General features: G+C 53.2%; 1 protein-coding gene across 5 annotated transcripts in view; it reads left to right on the plus strand.

The window, feature by feature from the left end:
- The window catches only part of BDH1 (3-hydroxybutyrate dehydrogenase 1), a 43,424-nt gene extending 37,463 nt beyond the window's left edge, over positions 1–5,961 (plus strand). For all 5 annotated transcript variants that reach the window (XM_047733698.1, XM_047733691.1, XM_047733685.1 and 2 more), the window contains exons 6-7: positions 3,943–4,095; positions 5,130–5,961. In XM_047733698.1, the coding sequence (XP_047589654.1) occupies positions 3,943–4,095; positions 5,130–5,599 (623 nt within the window). In that variant the 3' untranslated portion in view covers positions 5,600–5,961. The remainder of the gene's footprint in view (positions 1–3,942; positions 4,096–5,129) is intronic.
- The last annotated feature ends 14,538 nt before the right edge of the window (positions 5,962–20,499 follow it).

Genomic DNA, 20,499 nt, shown 5'->3' on the forward strand with positions numbered 1-20,499 from the left:
ATAAACCACAGCATCTTACTTACCTAATACTGCATTTTCTGGCAAAAGATTTGAAGATTTTTTTGGTGAGATGAGAAATCTGTTGGACATGTGGTTGTCCTGGTTTCTCTGTCCCCATTTCTCCCTCCTCCTCTCTTTCTTCCTTGTGGCCCCCACCCCTGCCCTACCCAGGGCCGGCTTTCCTGGTCAAGCCTCTGTCCTTCTCCCCTTCTCTGGCAATGCTATCTCTGAACTCCAGGTGGCGCCCTTCTAGAGCTTTCAGATCAGCCTGGGGTCCCTAAGCCTGTGTGCGCTTCCAACTCACTCTACCCAGGCAGGATCCTTTCAGGAGACAAGTGCCTTTCATCCTGGCTCTGTGGAACAGGGGAGCCAGCCTCGGGGGTGAGATGAAGGGGATTGTCTGATTAGAACAGGTGAGCCATCTGCCACAGCCGGCAGAGCTCCGAGGGACCGGATAGACATCTGGAGCCTGGAGACAGCACTGCCCACCCCATCCCAGCAAAAGGCTGAGTGAGCCAACCGGCAGGCTGCATGTTGAAACCATCACTTAACCTCACAGTCAGGAGATATTTATTGAGTACCTGCTGTATGCTTGGTAGTGTGCTGAGCACCAATGAGGATATGACCTGGCAGGAGGATTGTGGTTGGACACCAACCAGATGTAAGTTGGTGGCTTCATGGCAGGACCTCTTCGGAACCATTACAGCACTGGAGACATTGTGCCATGGATAGAGAAGACCCAGTTCTACAACTGGGACACCCTCAGTCTGAGAGTGGGAAGTCTGGAGTTATGGTGGGCTTCACTCTCTTACTAGAAGTGTGACCTTGGGCTCACACCTTCCCCTGTGTGGGCCTCACTTACCTATCTGTGAAGAGGGAGAAATGCTCTGCTCACACAGCCAGTGCTCATGCCTAGATCTGACAACTGCAGGCACATGGGCAGAATAACATGGAGTGAGGGTTGGAAGGCTGGGTGGAGTCAGGGAGCAGCAGAGGCAGGAGGGACCACGAGGCAGGGCAGGGGCTGGCTGTTCAGGCTTCCAGAGGGCAGAACAAGAAACCCGGCAAAGGAGGCCTCCCAAACCTTCTGCGAGAGGGAATCTTCAGAGCAAGAAGTGACCGACAGAGGAGGGTCTAGCTGAGGGGCTGGCCAGGATGGAAGTGGAGGACAGAAGCTGTGACAGGGAGACCTGGGAGAAGTTTTCCAGTGATATAGGATGGAGACAACAAGACCCCAGACTAATGCTGTGGAGAGAGGAAAAAAGGCACAGATCTGACGAGATGGCAGAGGAAGCCGACAGTGGCACAGGGTCAAGCATGAGGGCTGTGTCTTCACACAGACCAGGGTCCAAATTATCTTGTCCCCCTGTTAGCTGAGTGACACTGAGTAAGGTGCTTAACCTCCTGGAGCCCCAACTGTGTCCTCCAGACCTGGGATAGCTTAGCTTTGGAACGAATGCACACAGAGTGCTTAGCTCAGGGCCGGACCTCTGTCCTTTTGATCTTGATCAGTGGTATTAATAGTTCTCATCAGATTGGGGAGAAGAGGTCCAGGGGTCTGTTAGCAAAGAGGAAAGTAAGGCGCGGGCTGGGGCAGCTGGAGCTTGCCATGCTGGTGCGTGGGGAGGGGATGCTGGGGACCTGTGTGCAGGACACTGAGGTGAGAGTGACCGTCAGGAGGAGGAGACCGCAGTCGGAGGAGAGCCATGAGTCCGAGGGGTACACAGGAGCCCTTGACGTGGTGACTGCTGGGGCTGCTGCAGGGAAACATCTGTCCCCGGGAATGAGCAGCAGTGTTCATTTTGAGTTTATGTGGAGTGTTGGCTGAGGACTCCTAGCTCCACAGACTGTTACTGCTTATCAAGTCAGAGGAGCTATAATCCAGGAGCCATGTGCTTTCACAGGTCAAGTTCAATTACACTTTTTTGGATATCAGTGTCAGCTGTAATTAGTTTTTTGTTAGGGAGAAGATATGCACTTTAAGTGGGATGCGGTTTTGTGTGAACCAAACACAAAGCAGCTGCAAATTTCCATGAACATAAAGAAGACAAGGCTGCCTAGGCACGGAGCATAATTTGGGAGCAGGTGTTCTAGGAAGGGACCTTGGCGGATGCCTGTATTTAGGGGGCGGGTAGAAGAAGGGCGGCCGGGAGGATAGAAGAGTTGCTCCAAGTGAGGAATGAGTGTCGAGAACCATGAGTAGAGCTCATACTGGGGAGAGGTTGAGGGGAGTGAAGATGGGAGGTGAGCGTGATGGGACACCCTTACCATGTTGCACCCCAGACACCGTGGGGCAGCAGCAGGGCTGGGACCCAGCATGGCAGGGAAATGGGGTCTGGAGGGTGTGGCTTGTGTTCTCAGAAGCCTGGTCATGGAGGGAAGGAGAACAGACGGCGGTGTGAGGATGTAGCATGGTAAAGAGGAGGTTCTTTGGGATCTCAAGACATGGTATCTGTAGACCTTCATTCATCTGAGAAACCTTTATTGGGCATCTAATGTATACAACATTGGAGGGAGGGAGCCAGGGGCGAGAGAAAGGTTAACGTTGCATAAAAAGGGAACAAGGAGTGACAGCTTATGGTTTGGAAGGTGGAGGGTGACAGGTCAGCCTTGGCAGGTGGTGGGAGGCCTCTGGCTCTTCCTGGGAAGAAGAGACGGGTGAAGACTTTGGAGGAGGACGGGCTGTGGTGGCCGCGTCAGTGCTAGGTCACTGGTGAGACCCGAGAGCCCGTGGCTGCCGCTCAGCCACTGTGGGAAGTGAGTGAGAGCTTCACGAGCACTTTGTTAACTAGCAGTTTCCTTCCCTGATAAATGTTCTTAATTCTCCATAATTGAAGGAGAAGGCACCAGAGGTCAGTTGAAGCTTTAATTTGGATAACATGGAAGGAACACAGCTAGAGACCAATTACTCTGTCATGCATGCAAATTCGTTTCCATGATTAACTTGGAAAGCGAAGTGGGACCAGGGCTCCCACAGGCAGGAGGATAGCTCTGTCCCGAGGCTGCGGCCCATGCAGTCCTCACGCCCCGCAGATGGAACTCAGAGGCCCTGCAAAGCAAGGTGGCCTCCTTGGGGCCTCCTTCCCTCATTCTGCTCTGCCTCTGACCGGTTGCGCATGCTGAAGGGCCTCTGCTTCCCTGGTGACAAAAGTAGCTGTCAGAGCTCCAAGGATCCTTCTAGCACCAGGGTTCCTGGGTCTGCGGAAGCCAGCTGTCCCCTCTCTGGTCTTATAGGAAACAGTCAACCCAGGTTACTTGGAGAGGGTCTGTTTGCTCTAGCTCTGTCCTCTGCCTGGGACCACACAAGGCTGAGGGGTGTTCTCAACCTGCAGAGACCAGGTGTATACACACGGGTGATGGGGCTCACCAGGGATAACAGCAAACAGTGCGTATTGTGGGAGGGGAAGATCTGAGGTCATGGTCAGGTGCTCAGGATGGATCAGGACTGGGGCTGGACCTGAGGTGAAGTCTTAGCTGAGCCTCTAACAGCTATAAGACCCTGGATATTGGGTCCCCTCCCTGGGCCTCCAGAGAAGGCTTGGCCTGGAAGACTCCTGGGGTTCTCCAGGCTTTTGGCCAGAGGTGGAAGGCAAGCGAAGGTGCAGGGGCAGGAATGGAGAGGTGACCGTGTGGAGCCAGTGGGAGTGACCCCAGGCTGCGGACATCTGGCAGGGCTGGGTCATTGCGGGCCGAGAGAAGCCATGCAGGGAGAAGTGAGATGGTAATTGGATGTTTTAGACTTAAGACAGGGTCCCAGCCTATACCATAGGCCTCTCTGTCTCCTGTTATTCTTGGTGATTCTAGGAAATGTCCCAAGAGCCTTGTAAGTGGCAAGTTTGGAGGGAAAGGGACAAAAGCGAGGAGAGGCATGGCTGCAGGGTGATGGGTGGTATCCGAGGCCAAGGCTGCGTGGTGATGGTGGTTCTGTTCCATCCTGTCCAGGCCTGTGGGGCCTCGTTAACAATGCGGGCATCTCGACTTTCGGAGAAGTGGAGTTCACCAGCATGGAGACCTACAAGGAAGTGGCAGAAGTGAACCTCTGGGGCACCGTGCGGATGACAAAATCCTTTCTCCCCCTCATCCGAAGGGCCAAAGGTGAGTTGGAAAGGGTTTTCCTCCCATCCTGTCTTTTCCTCTTTGCCTAGACTGGAAAGAGGTCTCTGCAGATCCAGCCTCTGTACCCCAGTGAGGCTGAGCACAGGACTTCCCGGGTGCCGTGCAGGTCTCGTGGATGGGGATAAGGGGAGCTGTCTTGGCCAGGCAGGTGGAAAGGTATGTGTGGTTTTCAGAAAGGAAGGCGGCTGAGAGGTCCCAGGCTGAAAGATTACAGTGTTGGTAGATCCATTCTTTGGGTCACTAGGCCGCAGTTACAAAATAAGACAATGTGGTAGAATGTAAAATATAGTAATAATAATCTTTGAGATTAGGAATTTGGAAAGCAGACAGAGCACTCAGACCATGTTAGGTAGCCAAAGAAGTCACTGATCTGGATGTTCTCTCTAGATAGCAAACAATGATGGCAAAAAGGGGGTGATCCCATAGGATCTCTCCCAAAGTCTCAGCAATGATAGGATGAATCCCGAGAGCTTCTGCAGGATTGTAGAAGAAAACCCCAACCCTCCAGAGACTTCCAACTTAGAGGTTTCTGAAAGGCAGCTCCCCGAGGTGCCCAGGTTGGGGCTGGGTCTTAACTTCCCAAGGGCATTCCCAGGACAAGCATGTCCCAGGTCCGCTTGGGCTTGCTTGGACGGGCTCCACTTCCATCCCGCTTCCCGAGGCCAGGCCTGTGGGCAAGCCTCTTGAGGTCCCCACCGTCTTCTAGTACTGAAGACTCCGTCTCTCTGTCCTAGCACTAAAATCAGGTTCAGAACCCTGGCCTGGGCTGCCTGCCGTGAGCGCTCTAGCATCCGTTACGCATTACCCCCACACCCTCCTGGATGCAGGCCGGCTCATTTCTCTTGGCATAGTCAGGGAAAAGCTGGACATGTGGCCTGAGCTGGCCTCGACTGTGTATTAGAAGGCCCCCCCTGACCCTGGGTAGTTCAGGCATCAAAGCAGCCTGCCTGGCCCCGCCCTCTGCCTGACCAGGCAGCGCCTTGTGAGCAGGGCTCTGCCGTCTTCCTCCGCAGGCCGCGTGGTCAACATCAGCAGCATGTTGGGCCGCATGGCCAACCCGGCCCGCTCGCCTTACTGCATCACCAAGTTCGGGGTGGAGGCCTTCTCCGACTGCCTGCGCTACGAGATGCACCCACTGGGTGTGAAGGTCAGCGTGGTGGAACCTGGCAACTTCATCGCCGCCACCAGCCTCTACAGCCCCGAGCGCATCCAGGCCATTGCCAATAAGATGTGGGACGAGCTGCCCGAGGTGGTGCGCCGGGACTACGGCAGGAAGTACTTTGACGAGAAGATCGCCAAGATGGAGACCTACTGCAACAGCGGCTCCACAGACACGTCCCCTGTCATCAACGCTGTCACCCACGCCCTGACCTCCGCCAGCCCCTACACCCGCTACCACCCCATGGACTACTACTGGTGGCTTCGAATGCAGGTCATGACCCACTTGCCCGCAGCGGTGTCCGACCGGATCTACATACACTGAAGAGTTTCCCACCGGCCTCTGCTTGGGGGACTCTGCTGGGAGGGAGGGAGGAGGGCTGAAGGGTGGGAGGGAGGGTCTGGTGTCGCCCCTCTTGGTGGCCTGCCTGTGCACTCTCCACAGTCCCAGGAGGACCTACTGCCAGTTGTAGCATTAACCAGAGGGGCTAGCTCAGCCCTACCTGGGGGCACCGTGAGTGGTGTGGGCTTCTCAGTGGGGGTGTGGAGTGGCCGGTGGGGTCCTTGCACCTTGAAACATGGTACGTCCATCTTTCTGAAGCTGATTTCATACAAAGACTTTGGGAAGACACGTTTATATTCAACACGGATTTATTATAAAATACAATACAGATCCTTTACATTTTATTTATTTATTTTTAAAATATTTTTATTTATTTGACAGAGAGCACAAGTAGGCAGAGAGGCAGGCAGAGAGAGAGAGAGAGGAAAGCAGGCTCCCTGCTGAGCAGAGAGCCCGAGGTGGTACTCAATCCCAGGACCCTGAGATCATGACCTGTGCCGAAGGCCGCAGCTTAACCCACTGAGCCACCCAGGCGCCCAGATCCTTTACATTTTAAAGCCGAATGGCAGTTCAAAAATTTCTCTCATTTGATCCTGAAACCAGCCTCATGGTTTAAGGTAAAAAGGACAGATATTTTTTCTTTTGTACACGAAGAATCTGTGGCCCAGAGAGGATAGGTGAGTAACTGTCTGTGGTTTATACATGGTCCAGGCTGTGTGATTCTGCCACCACAGTAGAAACGCCTCACATTTCGTGTTCCTGCCTGCTCTGGATCCAGTTATCTGAGGATCCTGTGACGGGCTCTGTACCCTCGCCTGAGCCAGACTCCCTGCACGTCCACTGTGCACCCCTGTACATGTCCATGGTACCTGTGTGTGTGGCCCAGAGCCAGCAATTCCAAGGGGTGAGGACATTCTGTAAATTTCCATTTGGGATTTCTGCAACCTCTCAGAACTTGTGTAGAGGGGCTTGTTGGCTGAGAGGTTGGTTTGTTTCTGGTTTGAGTCTGTGTAGTTTTGCCTGGGGTAGGACCGTGTTGATGGGACACCCTTGGCAGAAACCATGGTACACAGGCCTGCGCCTGGGGTAGGTGTAGGTTCCCGGCCTGTCTCATGTGGTACACACACACACACACACACACACACACTCAGGGGGCCTTCGCCATATGCTTGTCTTCCTGCTGTGGCCTTATTTTTAATTAAGCCAGGTTACTGATAGATAGAGTCTGTGTTATCACTTCTTGGGTTGGGGTTTGAATGCTGCTATTCCTGCAATTGCCCAGAGCCTGGATGTTTGGACCCAAACCAGGCACCACGCTCTCTCTCAGGCGGCTGCAGGCGGCTGCAGGTGGCTGCAGGCAGACCCGCGAACCAAACCAGCACTTCCGCCTTCTCCCTGGAAGGGCCAGGCCTGCCGCTAGAGGGCGCTCTGCTTCTTCCGCTGCCTGGGCGGCCTCTGCTCCCAACTTGGTTGCTTCCGTCCAAACCTGAGGTCTCAGAGTGTTCCCGATCCACCTTCCGGTCCGGCCACAAAGAGCAAGACCTCTTTAGAAACAGCGTTCCTGCTCTGCAGGTAGCTGCTTGTAATAAACGTGGAACCTGGTGCCAGAAGGCAGAACAGCTGGGCAGCCAGGCGTGGCTTCCGGGGTCAGGCAGTGCCAAGGAACAGGGTGTCTCACAAGGAGGAAATTCACCCTGCCTTTTGGGCTTTGGTCCCCTCTGTCTTCAATCAGGGATGCCCTGCCCAGACACCTGTCTGCAAAGTGAGGCCAGGAGGGCCGGTGGGGATGACAGGGTGGGTGGTCAGGGCTGACGGCGTCCGGAGTTGGACATCCCATGGCCATCGTGTTCACATTATGGCCACATCCTTTTGAATCCCAGAACTGACCTTTCAGAGTTGCATTTCTGCAGCTCGGGAGATTTTGTTATCATGCTCTATTTTATGAGAGCTGGGTGGATGCAACGCTTGGAGTTACACGTATGCACGGATATCCGGGAATTAGAGGGAAGGGGAAGCAGGCTCCTGAGCACTGGACAAGCTATGTCTTCCTCTGCGGGGGTCTCTGGGAGTAGGACAAGACAGTTAGGCTGTCTGGGAGGCCGCCCTGAGATTTTATTTTTACCCCAATGACTGAAAAGCCCAGAGCACCTTCTTTCCAGATCTCACTGCTAATTAAAAGCTCACAGTGACCAAATTCACTCTGGTGGCCTAGAGCCTCCCTGGGAGCAGGTCTAGTTCTGATCCCCGCAAGAGACGCAGAGGTAGGCAGAACAGAGATGGCTGTTCCCATTTTACAGATGACATAACTCAGACCCAAAGAGGGAAAGTGATTCACCCCGTGTCACAGTGGATCTGTGACAAAAGTCTCCTGAACGGTGCTCTTCACCATCACCTCACCCCAACAGTCCTGGGAACTAACCCGGCACCCAGACCCTCCCTGCTTGTCTGTCAGCAGAGAGCTGCCCCTTCTTGGGGTGGAGATTGGTGGGTGGGATATTGAGGGGAGAGAGGAGGCTCCCGTTCTGCGGGGTACAGATGGCGTCCATGGGGGCTGCCTCAGGGAGGAGCGTGATCTCTAAGGTGCCTTCATTGATGGCTGGAGGCTGGCTGAGAGCTCCCTGCAGGTTGCTTCTGACAGGGGGCGCTTACCATGCCACGTGGGGCCAAGAGGCTTGTGAGCAGGCTTGAGGGTAGCCTGACCCTGCAGGCCTGGGGCCTGTCTCTGCTGCCCCTGACAGGGGGTCTGCCAGACTCCCCACTTGTGTGGCTCATGCACTTCCTGCGTCTCAAACAGGGCCTGGCTCTGCGGAGCCCGCGGAGCTATGTGGAGCTCCGCGGAGCTCGGCTGGGGCAGGTGCAGACAGGAGCGGGCAGAGGCTCCCTCACTTGGGTGACACCAATCTCAGGCTGCCAGATGACAACAGGCACATCTGTGCGGGGCTGGCTGCCTTACCCAGCCAGTTCTCGGCCTCTCCCCTGTGTCCCGCAGCGGACCTCTGAGGGAGGCAGCGTGGGGTTACTATCTCACGGTACACAGAAGGAAACCAATGACCCAGAGTCTCTTGCCAAGGGAGGGCTAGAACTGGGTGGCCGAGCCAGATCTAACCTCCAGCGATGCATGAAAAGCAGGGCAGATGGCACCAGGATCTAAAATAAGGAGGGGAAAAAAATACCTCAATTATGTAACAGTGAGAAAAGTCTGTAAGCATATACACAGTAACAAGCACAGAGTCCTGCCACATGAGCCAGCACCTCCCTCCCGGCCCCCTGTGGGAGAGCCGGTGCTGGGGGAGCCCATCTGCATCCCTCCAGGAGGAAATGTGCCTGGATGGGGCCAATGCTGCCCTCCTGTAAGGGACCTTTCTGAGGGCATGCTCTAGGAACTCCGAGACCCAACCTTGGGCAGAGACAGAGTCTGCAGGTGCTCGCAGAGTGCTTGAGGGCTCTAGGAGCCTGGGGCTGGAGGGTCCTCAGATGAAGCTGTGGAACAAGGAGAGCCGTGGGGCCTGGTGCTCTGCTGGAGACCACACAGGCAAGCCCAGAGCATCCCAAGGCCCTCCTGGTGTGTGTGCACCCTAAGGAAGCTGGTCTGTGAGTGGCAGCTTCTGACGGACTGGGTGAGCCCTTGCTGGGCTATGGACCAGGGACCAGGGCTTGGACTAGGGCTGGGAGGGGCTGCTAGGATCCCCAGAACCTCAGAGAGGGAAAGGGGATTCAACCACCACCAAGCCTGACTCTCAGCCCCCAGGGACCTGACCAAGCCTTGAAGCTCTCCTGGGTCAAGGAGCTCATTACTTCCTGAGACAGCATGTCCTTGGGGAGAGGTTGGGGAGAACAGCTCCAAAGACTGAGCTGAAATCAACCACCTCAAACATAAGTCCTCTGGCAAGGAGCAAGGAGCTCATTACCTCCTGAGACAGCATGTCCTTGGGGGGAGGTGGAGGAGAACAGCTCCAAAGACTGAGCTGAAATCAACCACCTTGAACATAAGTCCTCTGGCACTTGGCCGTGACCCAGAACTGCACAGAACATCGGGTGTTTGGAAATGGCCAGGTCAGGTGCAAGAGCCCAGGTCCCTCACTTGACAAGGTTTCCATACTCCTCACTGTCTGAGCAGGAGGTCTCGGCTGTGGTTAGCCCATCTCTTGTTCTTGAGGACACACACCAGGCTGAATGACCACCTGGGTCCCTTCCAGTGACAAGGACTTGGACACAGGTTTTAACACCTTTGGTGAGAGATGCTGACAATGTCTTACACGTGGGCCCCCTCGCTACTAAGTACACTCATGACTCCTCTTACATCTGTTCCTCACAAATAGCTTATGAGTTAGGTTGGACACCACTGCCATTTTACAAAGAAACTGAGTCTTGGGGAGGTGAAGTGATTCACCTGAGATCACAGGGCCAGGAAGTGGGAGAGCCTGGCTTCCATCCTTGGGGCCCCTTCCTTAACTCCTAGGCTGCCTCAGTCTCCCCATCAGGACCCTTGACCCCACTCAGTCAGAGGCTGGCCAGGTAGCCCCTGAAGGAGGGATGAGGGGAGCACTGAACTCAATTTCTCCTAGCCCACAGTTTTGCAGAGAGCAGTGTGGAAGGGAGCCTGGGCCCTGGGTCTCACTGGAGCTGTGGCCGTTTTTCTGTGGGACCTGCCAGTGGCCTGGGCCCTGGTGGAGGGACTGAGGGGTGGAGACAGCAGGGCCAGGGAGCATTCCCAGGGCCGGGTGAGCACCATTGTGCCTCACCACCGACGGACGGACGTGTGTTAGAGGAGAGAGAACTCAAATGGGGACCCACCTCAGGGGATGCTGGGGCCCAGAAACGCCCTGTCCTGCTCTCTCAGACTTAATTACTCTATAAAATGTTAGGCTGCTCCCACTTATCAAATTATGGATGAGCTTAATTACAGTGCACTGAGTAACCACGCGGACTCCTGGCCACTCCTCTCAGCTTCAGCTGCAGCCACCCCAGCTTCTGGGGGAGCTGCTCGTTGTTCTCAGGGCCTCAGTGTGGCTCAACTCTACTCTCCCACAACAAGAGTGGGCTTGGCGGACCGTTCTGTGGTCCATCCAGCCTTGTCTTCCATTATTGGGTTGCTTATACTGCAGGGGCTTCTCTCTCTCTGATGTCTCTTGTGTTCTGGCCAGAGGCTTTGGTTCATCATGTCTGACCGAAGGTCTACAAAGTAGCGTGGGGCCTGCCATGACAAAAGAAGAAACAGCATGGCGCTGGATGGATGAGAGCACAGGTGCTCTGTGAGGCTCTGAGGGCACCTTCGAGTAAACAGGGTGAAGAGCTGCAGGCCACGAGACACTAGTGATGTAACAAAGGACATTGTAAACGTCTCTGCTGCTGGCAGCATCGACAGACTGGTTCCAATGGAAGGAACTGGTGGAAGGCACAATGTGATTCCGGGGGCTTTGGTGGGAATGGAGGAGTGATTGCTGGTCATCATCTAAATGCCCCTTGTGTTCCCATATTCAGAGGATGAGACCCGTGGTCAGTAGCATCTGCTCCCTCTCCTGCTGCCTGCCCCCCCAAAATACTTGAATCTCTTCTTTGTGCCAGACCCTGTACTGGGCACAGTGGGTCCAATGGCAGGCAGCCCACTGCAATCCCAGAACCCCTGGGCTAGCCCAGAAAGCAAGAAACTAACCCAGGGTGACAGGTGTCATGATTTGGAGGAGGCAGTGTAATAGTTTATTTTACCAGAAATGAATAAAAGTATAGCCAATTTTAACCCACACACAACCTAATTTGGCTTCTTCCTTGCATAACTTTGGAGCCCCGGGCAACAGTAGATTGGGCGGGGGGGATGAAAGGACAGGGTCCCTTCCCTACTTGGGGAGTCCCCAACTTTCCCAAAGGAAACATAAAAGTGAATGTCCCTGGAAAAGCACGGCTGGGCCTTGTCCAAATGCCAAAAACGTAAGGTAGCCAAGCCAACAGTGCTGGAACCACTTGAAGAATGGCAAGGCGGGGGGCTCAGACACACGGGGTTGGGCACATGATCTGGAGGCTGAAGGCAGATCCAGACCAGATGCTCAGGCTGAGCACAGACATGGAAGAGGGGACACCACCTGGAGGAACGTGACGAATTGGAGTTTTCAGCTTTGGGTGTTTATCTTCTGTGAAGCTAAGTGTACAACAAAATACAGTAGGGCACTAAAGAGATGCTCTTGGGAAAGCAGAGAGAGGAGGAGCAAATCTGGGGGTCCCGGAGCTTGGCCACCCCTCAGGAAGGGAGCCTGTTGGTGGTGTCCCGTTGGAGATGGAAGGACCTCGGAGATCCTGCAGTCAGAGGGTGGGAAGGAAAAGGCCTTGTTGGAAATCTCATTCTGGGTGAGGTTGGGTAGAAAGAACTCAAGTCTTAGAGCCGGACAGACCTGACTTTGAATCCTATTCAGCAACTGTCCAATTGTACAGTGTTGTCAAGTAATCCAGCCTCTCCCAGCTTTGGGCTCTTTCTGTCTACGGTGGGGATCATAGTGGGTCTCCTGCAGGACTGTTACATAGATTGGGTAAGTGTGGAGACTTCCAAGCCCAGTGCCTGGCACACGGGGAGAGACTAAGGAGAGTCGCCAGTCAGAGTAGCTGGTGCCCAAATAACCCTCTCCCATCCCCACCCACCCGACCTTGGCCTTTCTGAGGAATGCATAGGCCTTTGTCCATGGGTGGTTCAGGGCCAGAGACAGAAATTGGAACATACCCAAGGCTGAGCCACAGCAGCCAGAGCCCACCTTCCTGCTCACCCTACTCCTTCTGGGGGCCCCTGGGGAGAGGAGGTAACTTCCTCCTCCCAGTACCTCTTTCCGATTGCTAAACACAGAGCAAACTGGACAGCCCTATATCAACCCCTTGCCAGAAATCCCTGAAGGGGATGCTAGGTGTGGATCCCAGGTAGAGAAGGGGGTGTTTTCCAAAGCACCCACTTTAGCAACTGTGCAGAGGATCACCCCAATTGTTCTTCTTAGGGGAGGAGGACAGTCCAGTTCCTCCTGCCCCCAGCTGTCTGGGTTTGGGCTCTTCCTGTTGCCTCCCCGTTGTGCCTTAGCCAGGCCCGGGTTCCTTTCCATCTTTTCTTTCTCAACATCCAAGTTCTGAAGGTTAAGCCCTATCTAGAATCCGGCTGCAGGGGATCTGTGGTAAGATCTCATTCCTATCCTGGAGGTGCTCCCAGCTGCGGGGGGCAGGTGGGTTGTGCACCAGTCTAGGGGAGTTGACTATCACTCAGGACAGCCCGTGCTGCCCTAGATGTACAGCCATGTGTGGGAGCTCAGGAAAGGGACAGGGGACTTCTGACAGGGCTGGTTATATGCGCTGCCTGGAAGAGGTCGCGTGAAGAGGATTTTGGCAGGGTTAGGAGGCAGGGCACTTGGCTGGGCACTCACACCGGAGGGAGCAGCACAGTTCAGGCCCTTGGGCTTGCTGCGCTGCTCTGCCCCTCAGAACCTGTGCTTTGCCCAGGGTCCTCTCCTTAGCCAGGAGGCGGCAGTCAGCTGCCTCTCCTGGAGCCTTCCTGCCTTTGGAGTGGAAGCCAAAGAGGGTGTGGGAGGTCATTAAACAGGGCAGGACTTTCTCTGACCAGTGGCAGGAGGGCTAAGTTTCAGTTCCTGGTTCTCAGGGGCAGAAGGAGCCACTGGGAGTGGCTGAGGAAAAGCAGCAGGCTCCCACCCCTGTCTTTTAGTGCTTAGAAACCTGGCTTCCGGCTGCCTGGCTGGCCTGGACAAACCAAGAGGCTTGGAGCAGAGACAGTTAGGAGTCTCTGCTATCCATTCTCCCCTTCTATAGAAACATATCCACAAATGTTTAGCTGGGCATATGGTTACCCATATTAAAGACTTCATTTCCCAGCTTCCTTTGCAGTTAGGAGTGGTCATGTGACCATGTTCTGGCCAATGGTAGTACAACAGCTTTCAGGAACCTTCCTTAAGTGATCCACCAGTAGGCATGCTTTGGCTCCTTTATCTCTTCACTTGACTGACTGGTTGGAACCTGGATGCTGCCATCTTGAATCATGAGGTCAAGGCCATGTGTGATATTACAAGATAGCGTCTCAATCCCAGACACTGGTGAACTACTTTCCTCCCTTGACTACCCATTTAGATTTTATGTGAGAAGAAATAAACTTCTATTTTTTCTGCATTACCACTGTTTTGAGATTATTTCTTTGCAGGCAAACTAGATCTTAACTACTGTAGGTCCTTGATGGACAGAAGATAGGGAAGTCATTGTACACACACGTGGGCAGGAAGCCACACTTGATAATAATAGTGATGAACATTTATTGAACACTTCCTACTTGCCAGGCCCTGGGATAAGCACTTTATATGCAGTATTCCATTTGATCCTCCCAGTGATACTATGAGGCAAGATTTATAATCCCAATTTTATAGATGATTAAACTGAAGCTTAGGTTTAAGTACCTTGCCCAGTCAGTCAGAAAGTGACAGGATTCAGAACCAGACTCTCTTTAACTGCTGGGTGCCAGCACTGACTATTCCTCAGGCAATGATGAGGGTCCCTGCCAGCTGGCTGAGGCCTCCCTGACCTCGCCTGGGCCACTGGGGCCTGGCTCAACTTAGATTGAGAAGACAGATTCATGAAGTTGTGACTGCGTTGAACTTGACCATAAACCAGGCTGAGATCCCAGGCAGCCCACCTTTGGTGCTTAAGTCATGAGGGTGGAGACCTCAGGAATGGGATTCATGCCTTATGGAAGCAGTTCCGGAAAGATTCCTAACCCCCTTTTAACATGGGAGGACACAGTAGTGAGAGGTGCCAATTAGAAACCAGGAAGAGGGCCCCGCTTGGCCTATGCTGGTGCTTTGATCTTGGACTTCCAGCCTCCAGAACTATGAGAAATACAATTCTGTTCTTAACCAGCCACCCAGTCTGTGGTATCTTGTTATAAAAGCCCAAGCTGATGAAGACAACATCTTCTGTTGAATGGCTGAGCTAAGAGGGTTCAAGACCTCTCTTCCCCCAACTCTTCCTCTTCTCCCTGCCTTCCTTTCCCTCACCTTCCTCCTCTCTTCTCTCTCTTTCTCTCCAAACTTCCCCCTCTTCCTCCATGTCCTAAGGTGCATGGCGGTTGTACCAGAGGCTCCTTATCCAGCATGGTTTCTTCCAGATGGGCTTTTGTTCAATTGCTAAGATTTCCAGGGAGCATCAACCACAAAATGCCCAAGATATAAAGGACTCATCTGGGCAGTCAGGAAACCTTGAGTCTACTCCCCACTCTGCTACCAAGTTCCCATGTCACCTGGGCAAGTCCCTTTTCTCTCTGGGCCTCATTCTCCTCATCTTAAATTAAGAGTAACGACAACAAAAACAATAATCTTCCCTTTTTTTTTTTTCTGTGACACAGGCACAACATGTTCTAAGTGCATTTATGTGCATTAATTCGCTTAATCCCTGTAACAACCGCACAAAGGAGGCACTATTACTATTCTCATTTTACAGAAGAACCTGGGACACAGAGTGTTTCTAGGTGTCCAAGGTCATGCACAACAAAGTCAAAATGTGAACAACTGACTTGAAAGAGGAACTCAGGCTTGTATTTGGTAACAGTCTCTTGTTTAAATGACATCTCATGCAGTGAAGAAGAAAGTGGGGGGGTCTTGGGTAGAATGGGGTTGAGATCTAAACTCTCACCCCTTGGCCTCCTGGGGGCTGTAGAACAGTGTGAAGGCTACAAAACTCTCTAAGCACCCTCCAGTTGGAACATCCTGAGAGTCTGGGGGGCGGGGGGCGGGTGGAACTCTGGTTTGGAAGGCCCTGAACAGAGCCTGGGGTGCCCTGCCCTCCCTGCTCTGCCTGGGATTAAGGGCTTGATCAGAAGGTGCCTGGGAGTCCGCCTGCACGATGATGAACCCCCCCAAATAGCCTATTTTCCAGGTGAGAAACTCTTCACATAGGAGAACTGGGGGACCTGGTCTTCTTGCTTGACCTCAGCTCCTTGCAAAAAGTAACTTCGCTTCAAACTACTGGCCGCAACCCCTCTCCGGAGCGGTGGAATGCAGGCAGCGATGTCCTTGGAACTGACCCGAGGTAGCCGCTCATCCCATCCTGGGCAGGCGCCGCTGTCCCTGCCACCTCCCCGGCGTCGCGCTGGCCTTGGGCCGCATTCCTGCCACCCGGGGCGCCACTCCCCCGCCGCGTCCTCAGCTCCACTGTTGGCACTGGGACATGCCGGGCGCTGGAGGCGATGCGGCCCGCGGCCTGCCGCTGGAGCCGGGGTCCACGCGTCCTCTCCTGAAGCTTCCCAGTCGCGATCCTCCCCGCCTCCAGGCTGAGCAGCTGGGCCTCTGGGAGTCAGACAAATCGGAGGCAGCGCCCTGCCCCAGTTGGACGGTGGGACCTGGGTCAAGTCTCACCAGCCTCGTAGCGACGGAGCCCTGAGCCTGGCTTTCTGTCCTTGTTCCTTACCTCCCCTGGGTGGAGGGCACCTCCCTTCCAGCCCCTTTGCCATATTAACATGGTGGGGTGGTTTGCGTGTCTGACTCTGCCCACTCCCCACCTCTCCAGGCTGTCAACTCCCCTTGGCAGGAAGTCAACCCCAAAGGCCCACAAAAAAGTCACTCTTCGGCTCATGACTCAAGCAAATGTCCTGTGGACCATTGGTGGGAGACACCAGGGGCCCTTCTGCAGGTGGATCAATCTCATGCAGGCCACTGGCAACACCTGGCTGCCAGGGCTCCAGGGAACCGTGGAGAAGGCAGAGCCAAGGCAGCTGGAAGGAATTTCCATTTGTCCATTCTTGCCAGGCCTGCTTCTGCTTTATGTCAGCAAGGGGCTCAGTGCCTCGGAAACGTCCTGCCAAACATTCTTGTTTTCAAAGGAGATAGTGAGTCCCTTGCTTCTAGCCGGATTTGTTTATTATAACTCTGTCAGTACATCCCCCTCCTCCCTTCTCAAGCCATACCCCCTTTATGAGCCTCTTTCCTCAGGCTGTGTAAATGGCCTGGGGATGAAAGAAACTTTCTTCGATGCCACACAGAGCTGGAAGCACCTGTGCTGCGGGTTAGAGACCTGTGTTGAAGGTAGTTTTAAGGCAGTTAGGGACCATAGGATCAAGCCCCAAATAAAAAACGTTGTGCACCTAGGGCACATTCTGTTGGCTGCTACCGTGTTTTTGTTTTGTGCCGAAAGCTTCATTTTGCACATCTACGCCATAAATCAGTGACGCTTCCTCGAATCTCAGCAATTCTTCAGAAGTAGCTGATAAGGGGTTTGCTTTAAGATCTTGTGAAGCAAGTATTCTGCTTAAAAAAAAAAAAAGCTTGAAAACCACTGACCTAGATGACCTCATACCTGGGTGAAGGAAATGTCTGCTTGGGTTTCTGACTGAAGACTTTTCTTAGGCTTAATTACTGTGGGGTCCCAGGGTCTGGCATGTGATAGTGAGTGCCTTGTGCTTGATAGTTGTGCGATAGAAGTTTCTTGTTGGGGAATGAGGCACAAAAATGCCAAGTGAACTACACGGCTGGTCATGTCTGTGTACTAAGTCGGACTGGCTCGTCCAACGCAGCTATGCCACTTTTCATAACCTGGGGCTGTTAGATGGAGCTTCTTAGGATGTTAAATATTACCAATGTGAAGATGTACTTTGAGGATTAGGTAATGATTGAGATAATTTGGTCCAATGCTCTATAAATATTGAGATGAGAGAAATGAAGGGGTGAGGAGCATCGTACAGCAAAGGAATTTCCATCACCCCGCTGACCCAGGGTGGCCCCCAAGGAGAGACAGGAATTCAGCCCTTCTGCAGAGCTCTCCTGACTCCTGGAGTTGCGGGTCATTTCTGCGCCCACCTCCTCTCCCTCCCTTTCCAGGACTCTGTCTTTTCCTACAAGATAACGACAACGAAGCCTTCCCACATCCTGCTCTCATTTGACACAGCAAGCCTCTAATGGAGGGACAGGAATTAGTTCCCCCATTTTACAGATGAGAAAACATGATCAAAGAGGAGGGGATTGAGCAAGGTGACAAAGCAAATTTTGAGCAGAGTGGTGTCAGAAGGCTGGCGTCCTGGTAACTTCAGGTGAGCCAGGATTCCTGCCATTGGGGGAGATGGCTCTGAGAAGTGTGGCTGTGACGAGATGGAACGATACCATCTGAGCGAATCCACCCTCTTGAAACTGGTGTAACAGGCTGTGGCATGAAAGGGTGGGGTGTGGCTTTTCTTGGTCCCCTGGGGTCCTCTGGACACTTCCTAAGTGTCCTGAGCCAAGACACTTTGAGAGATGGACAAAGGTCTCCAGCAGAGGCAGACCAGAGATAGGAAGACCCTGATCTGGTGATCCCCACCCCACACATGCACCTGGCGGTGAGGGGGGTCCTCGTCCATGGCAGGTTCCCTGACACGGGAGTGCTGTGTGAGCAGGAAGGACTGCTTTGCCAGCCAGCCCACAAGGCTCAGAGAATCTCCCCTTGAGCATTGCTGGCAGCTTCTTAGCTTCCTCTGCTGTTTCTAAGATGAGCCCAGCACGTCCTCAAGGGACCCTGAGTGGAAATCAGGATTCTAGTCACATCTCCAGTGTCTGTAATCCCTCCTGCTTGGGCAGCACGTGGGAGTTTCCAAGGCGCATTCACAGCAGAGGCCAGGGAGGCAGGCGGGGTGGACAGCGGAGAGCAGATTTATCCCCATGGTATGAACTGGACAAAACAGAGATGCAGGGAGAGGAGGGACTTATCTAAGCTAACGTGGCACTGGGAGACCCAGGACTAGATCCCTGGGCTGCTACTGTGTCAGGCCCAGGGCCTTGCTGTGGCAATTCCTGGCTTTGCCTGTGAGGCTTCCTACTTGGCTAAGACCACAGTAGCCTCTCTAATTTCTCTGCAGAAATTAGAGCAGATTCATCTTTATTTCTAGCGCTTGCCCATGACAAAGCTGCACCTCTTATGGTCAGAAAAGGGAGGGCCTTGTTGGAGTAAAAAATCTTGTAACTGGCTTTGGAAATAGGTGCTTTCCATGCCCTGTCCTACTCCCCATGAGCCTAGGGGAGTTGGAGTTGGGAGGCCTGGGCGTGCCATCTGGCTCAATATCTGACTCTCTGGGGGCCTTGGTCAGGAGGGCTTTTCTCTTTCAGCCTCAGTTTTTTCCCCTGGAAGATGGGACGAAAGACTAAAATCACTATTCTCGAACAATTCATATAAGGATCACCTGGGAAAGTTTGTCCAAAACTCAGATCTTGGGGTTTTACCCTAGATGTAGTTATCAGCTGTGGGGATGGAGAAATCTGTGGGAATCCACACTGTTAACTAGTTCCCTGGGTGATTGTGAGGCCCACTGACGTCTGAGACCACAAGACTACATGGTCCCAGGGGCCTTTCCTGCTTTGACATCCTATTATTTGAGGCATCAGGAAGTGTGGTAAATGCACTCTGACTCTCTGCTTATTTCCTTCCATATTTTATTCTTTGTAGTGGACTCAGGGTCCTAGAAGTGGAAAATATCTTGAACAGATTACCAAAGTACAGCCTCTTCAGGAAAAGTACAACAAATACGAGAAGGCCCAGGAGGGGCAGGACTTTGCATTCCCGTGAGGCCATGAGCCAACTGTGGGTTCTCTGGGCCTCCACCTATCAGGTGTTTCCCAGGCCACCAGTCTGGGGTGTATTAGATGACCTACCCCATAGGGATATCCCAACAACAGGATGAGTTCTGTGATGTGGCCTTCACCCACAGATTTATGGGAATCCTGATTCCATCCAAAGGCTCTGTCTGGCCCCAAATGGCCACCTTCCCTCCCTGTTCCCGAGGAGCCCCTCACTTCCAGCCTGCCCAAACAGTCCTGCCCACTGCCGAAGTGTCTGCGTGCTTGGCAGTCTCATGCATAGTTTCATGGAGAGGCTAGATGTCGTTGCCCTGCTGGTTCCAGGCTATACCAGTCATGGTTCTTGGCTGAAAACAACAGAAACTAATTCCAGCTGACTTAAGATGAGAGAGAATTTATTCAAGGATAGCGGGAAGCACTGAGACTCACCAGCAAGGCTAGAGAGCCAGACTTGGAAAACAGGTAGAAACCGAGCTGACTGCCTCCTGTAAAGACTTATCCTGTAAGGGGTTCCCCAAAACTAAAGAGGGGATTTAGATGCTGTGCACCCCACAAAATGACAGATTCTCTACTCACCTGTAGCGGGAGCAGCCTGAAAGACTACACCGAGAGAAACACTGGTGATTGTTGCTGTGGCTGGTGCCAATAACTGCATTTCTTATTCTTCTAGTGAAATTTCGGAATCCCATGTGCATCTCATCTGAGAAGGGTCCTACCAGGAATCATCTCCTTTGCTCTACCCTATTTATTCTTTATGATGCTATGGTCATGTTTTCCACACTCAGCTAGTGGAGCTGCTAGCTTTTGGCCCCCAAATCCAGGTCAACCCTTGCCTGCCTGCCCAAACACTCATGTACAAACACCCTATCCCATGTCTCCTTGATCTGCCCCACTATTCCAGAAGAAGGGCCTCTGATCTCCAAAACCATTACCAGGCTCGTACCTTTTTCTCCAATCACTTCTCTCCTTCATCGAGCCTATCAGTGAGGTTTACCAGGTACTACTATGTGTCAGTGACCATGCTGGGTGCTGAGGGCTAGGACAACCCTGTCTGCATGGAGTTTATAGTGCAGGACACAGGCATTAATCAAAGAATCATATGATATCTTAATACTGACTGGGATAAATACTAGGAAGGGAAAGCTCACCAAAACCTTGAATGTGTTAGTAGGGGGACCTGATCTGGTCTGGGATGCTTCCATGGAGAGGGGACATTTGAATTAAGATATAAAGGATAAGCAAGAGCTAGCCAGAGGAAGGGCAAGGAAGGTCATTCTACGTATAGGAAATAGCATGGGCAAGGATTCTGAGGAAGAACGAAGC

This window comes from Lutra lutra, chromosome 1 (genome assembly GCF_902655055.1).
Source record: "Lutra lutra chromosome 1, mLutLut1.2, whole genome shotgun sequence".
Lineage (NCBI taxonomy): Eukaryota > Metazoa > Chordata > Mammalia > Carnivora > Mustelidae > Lutra > Lutra lutra.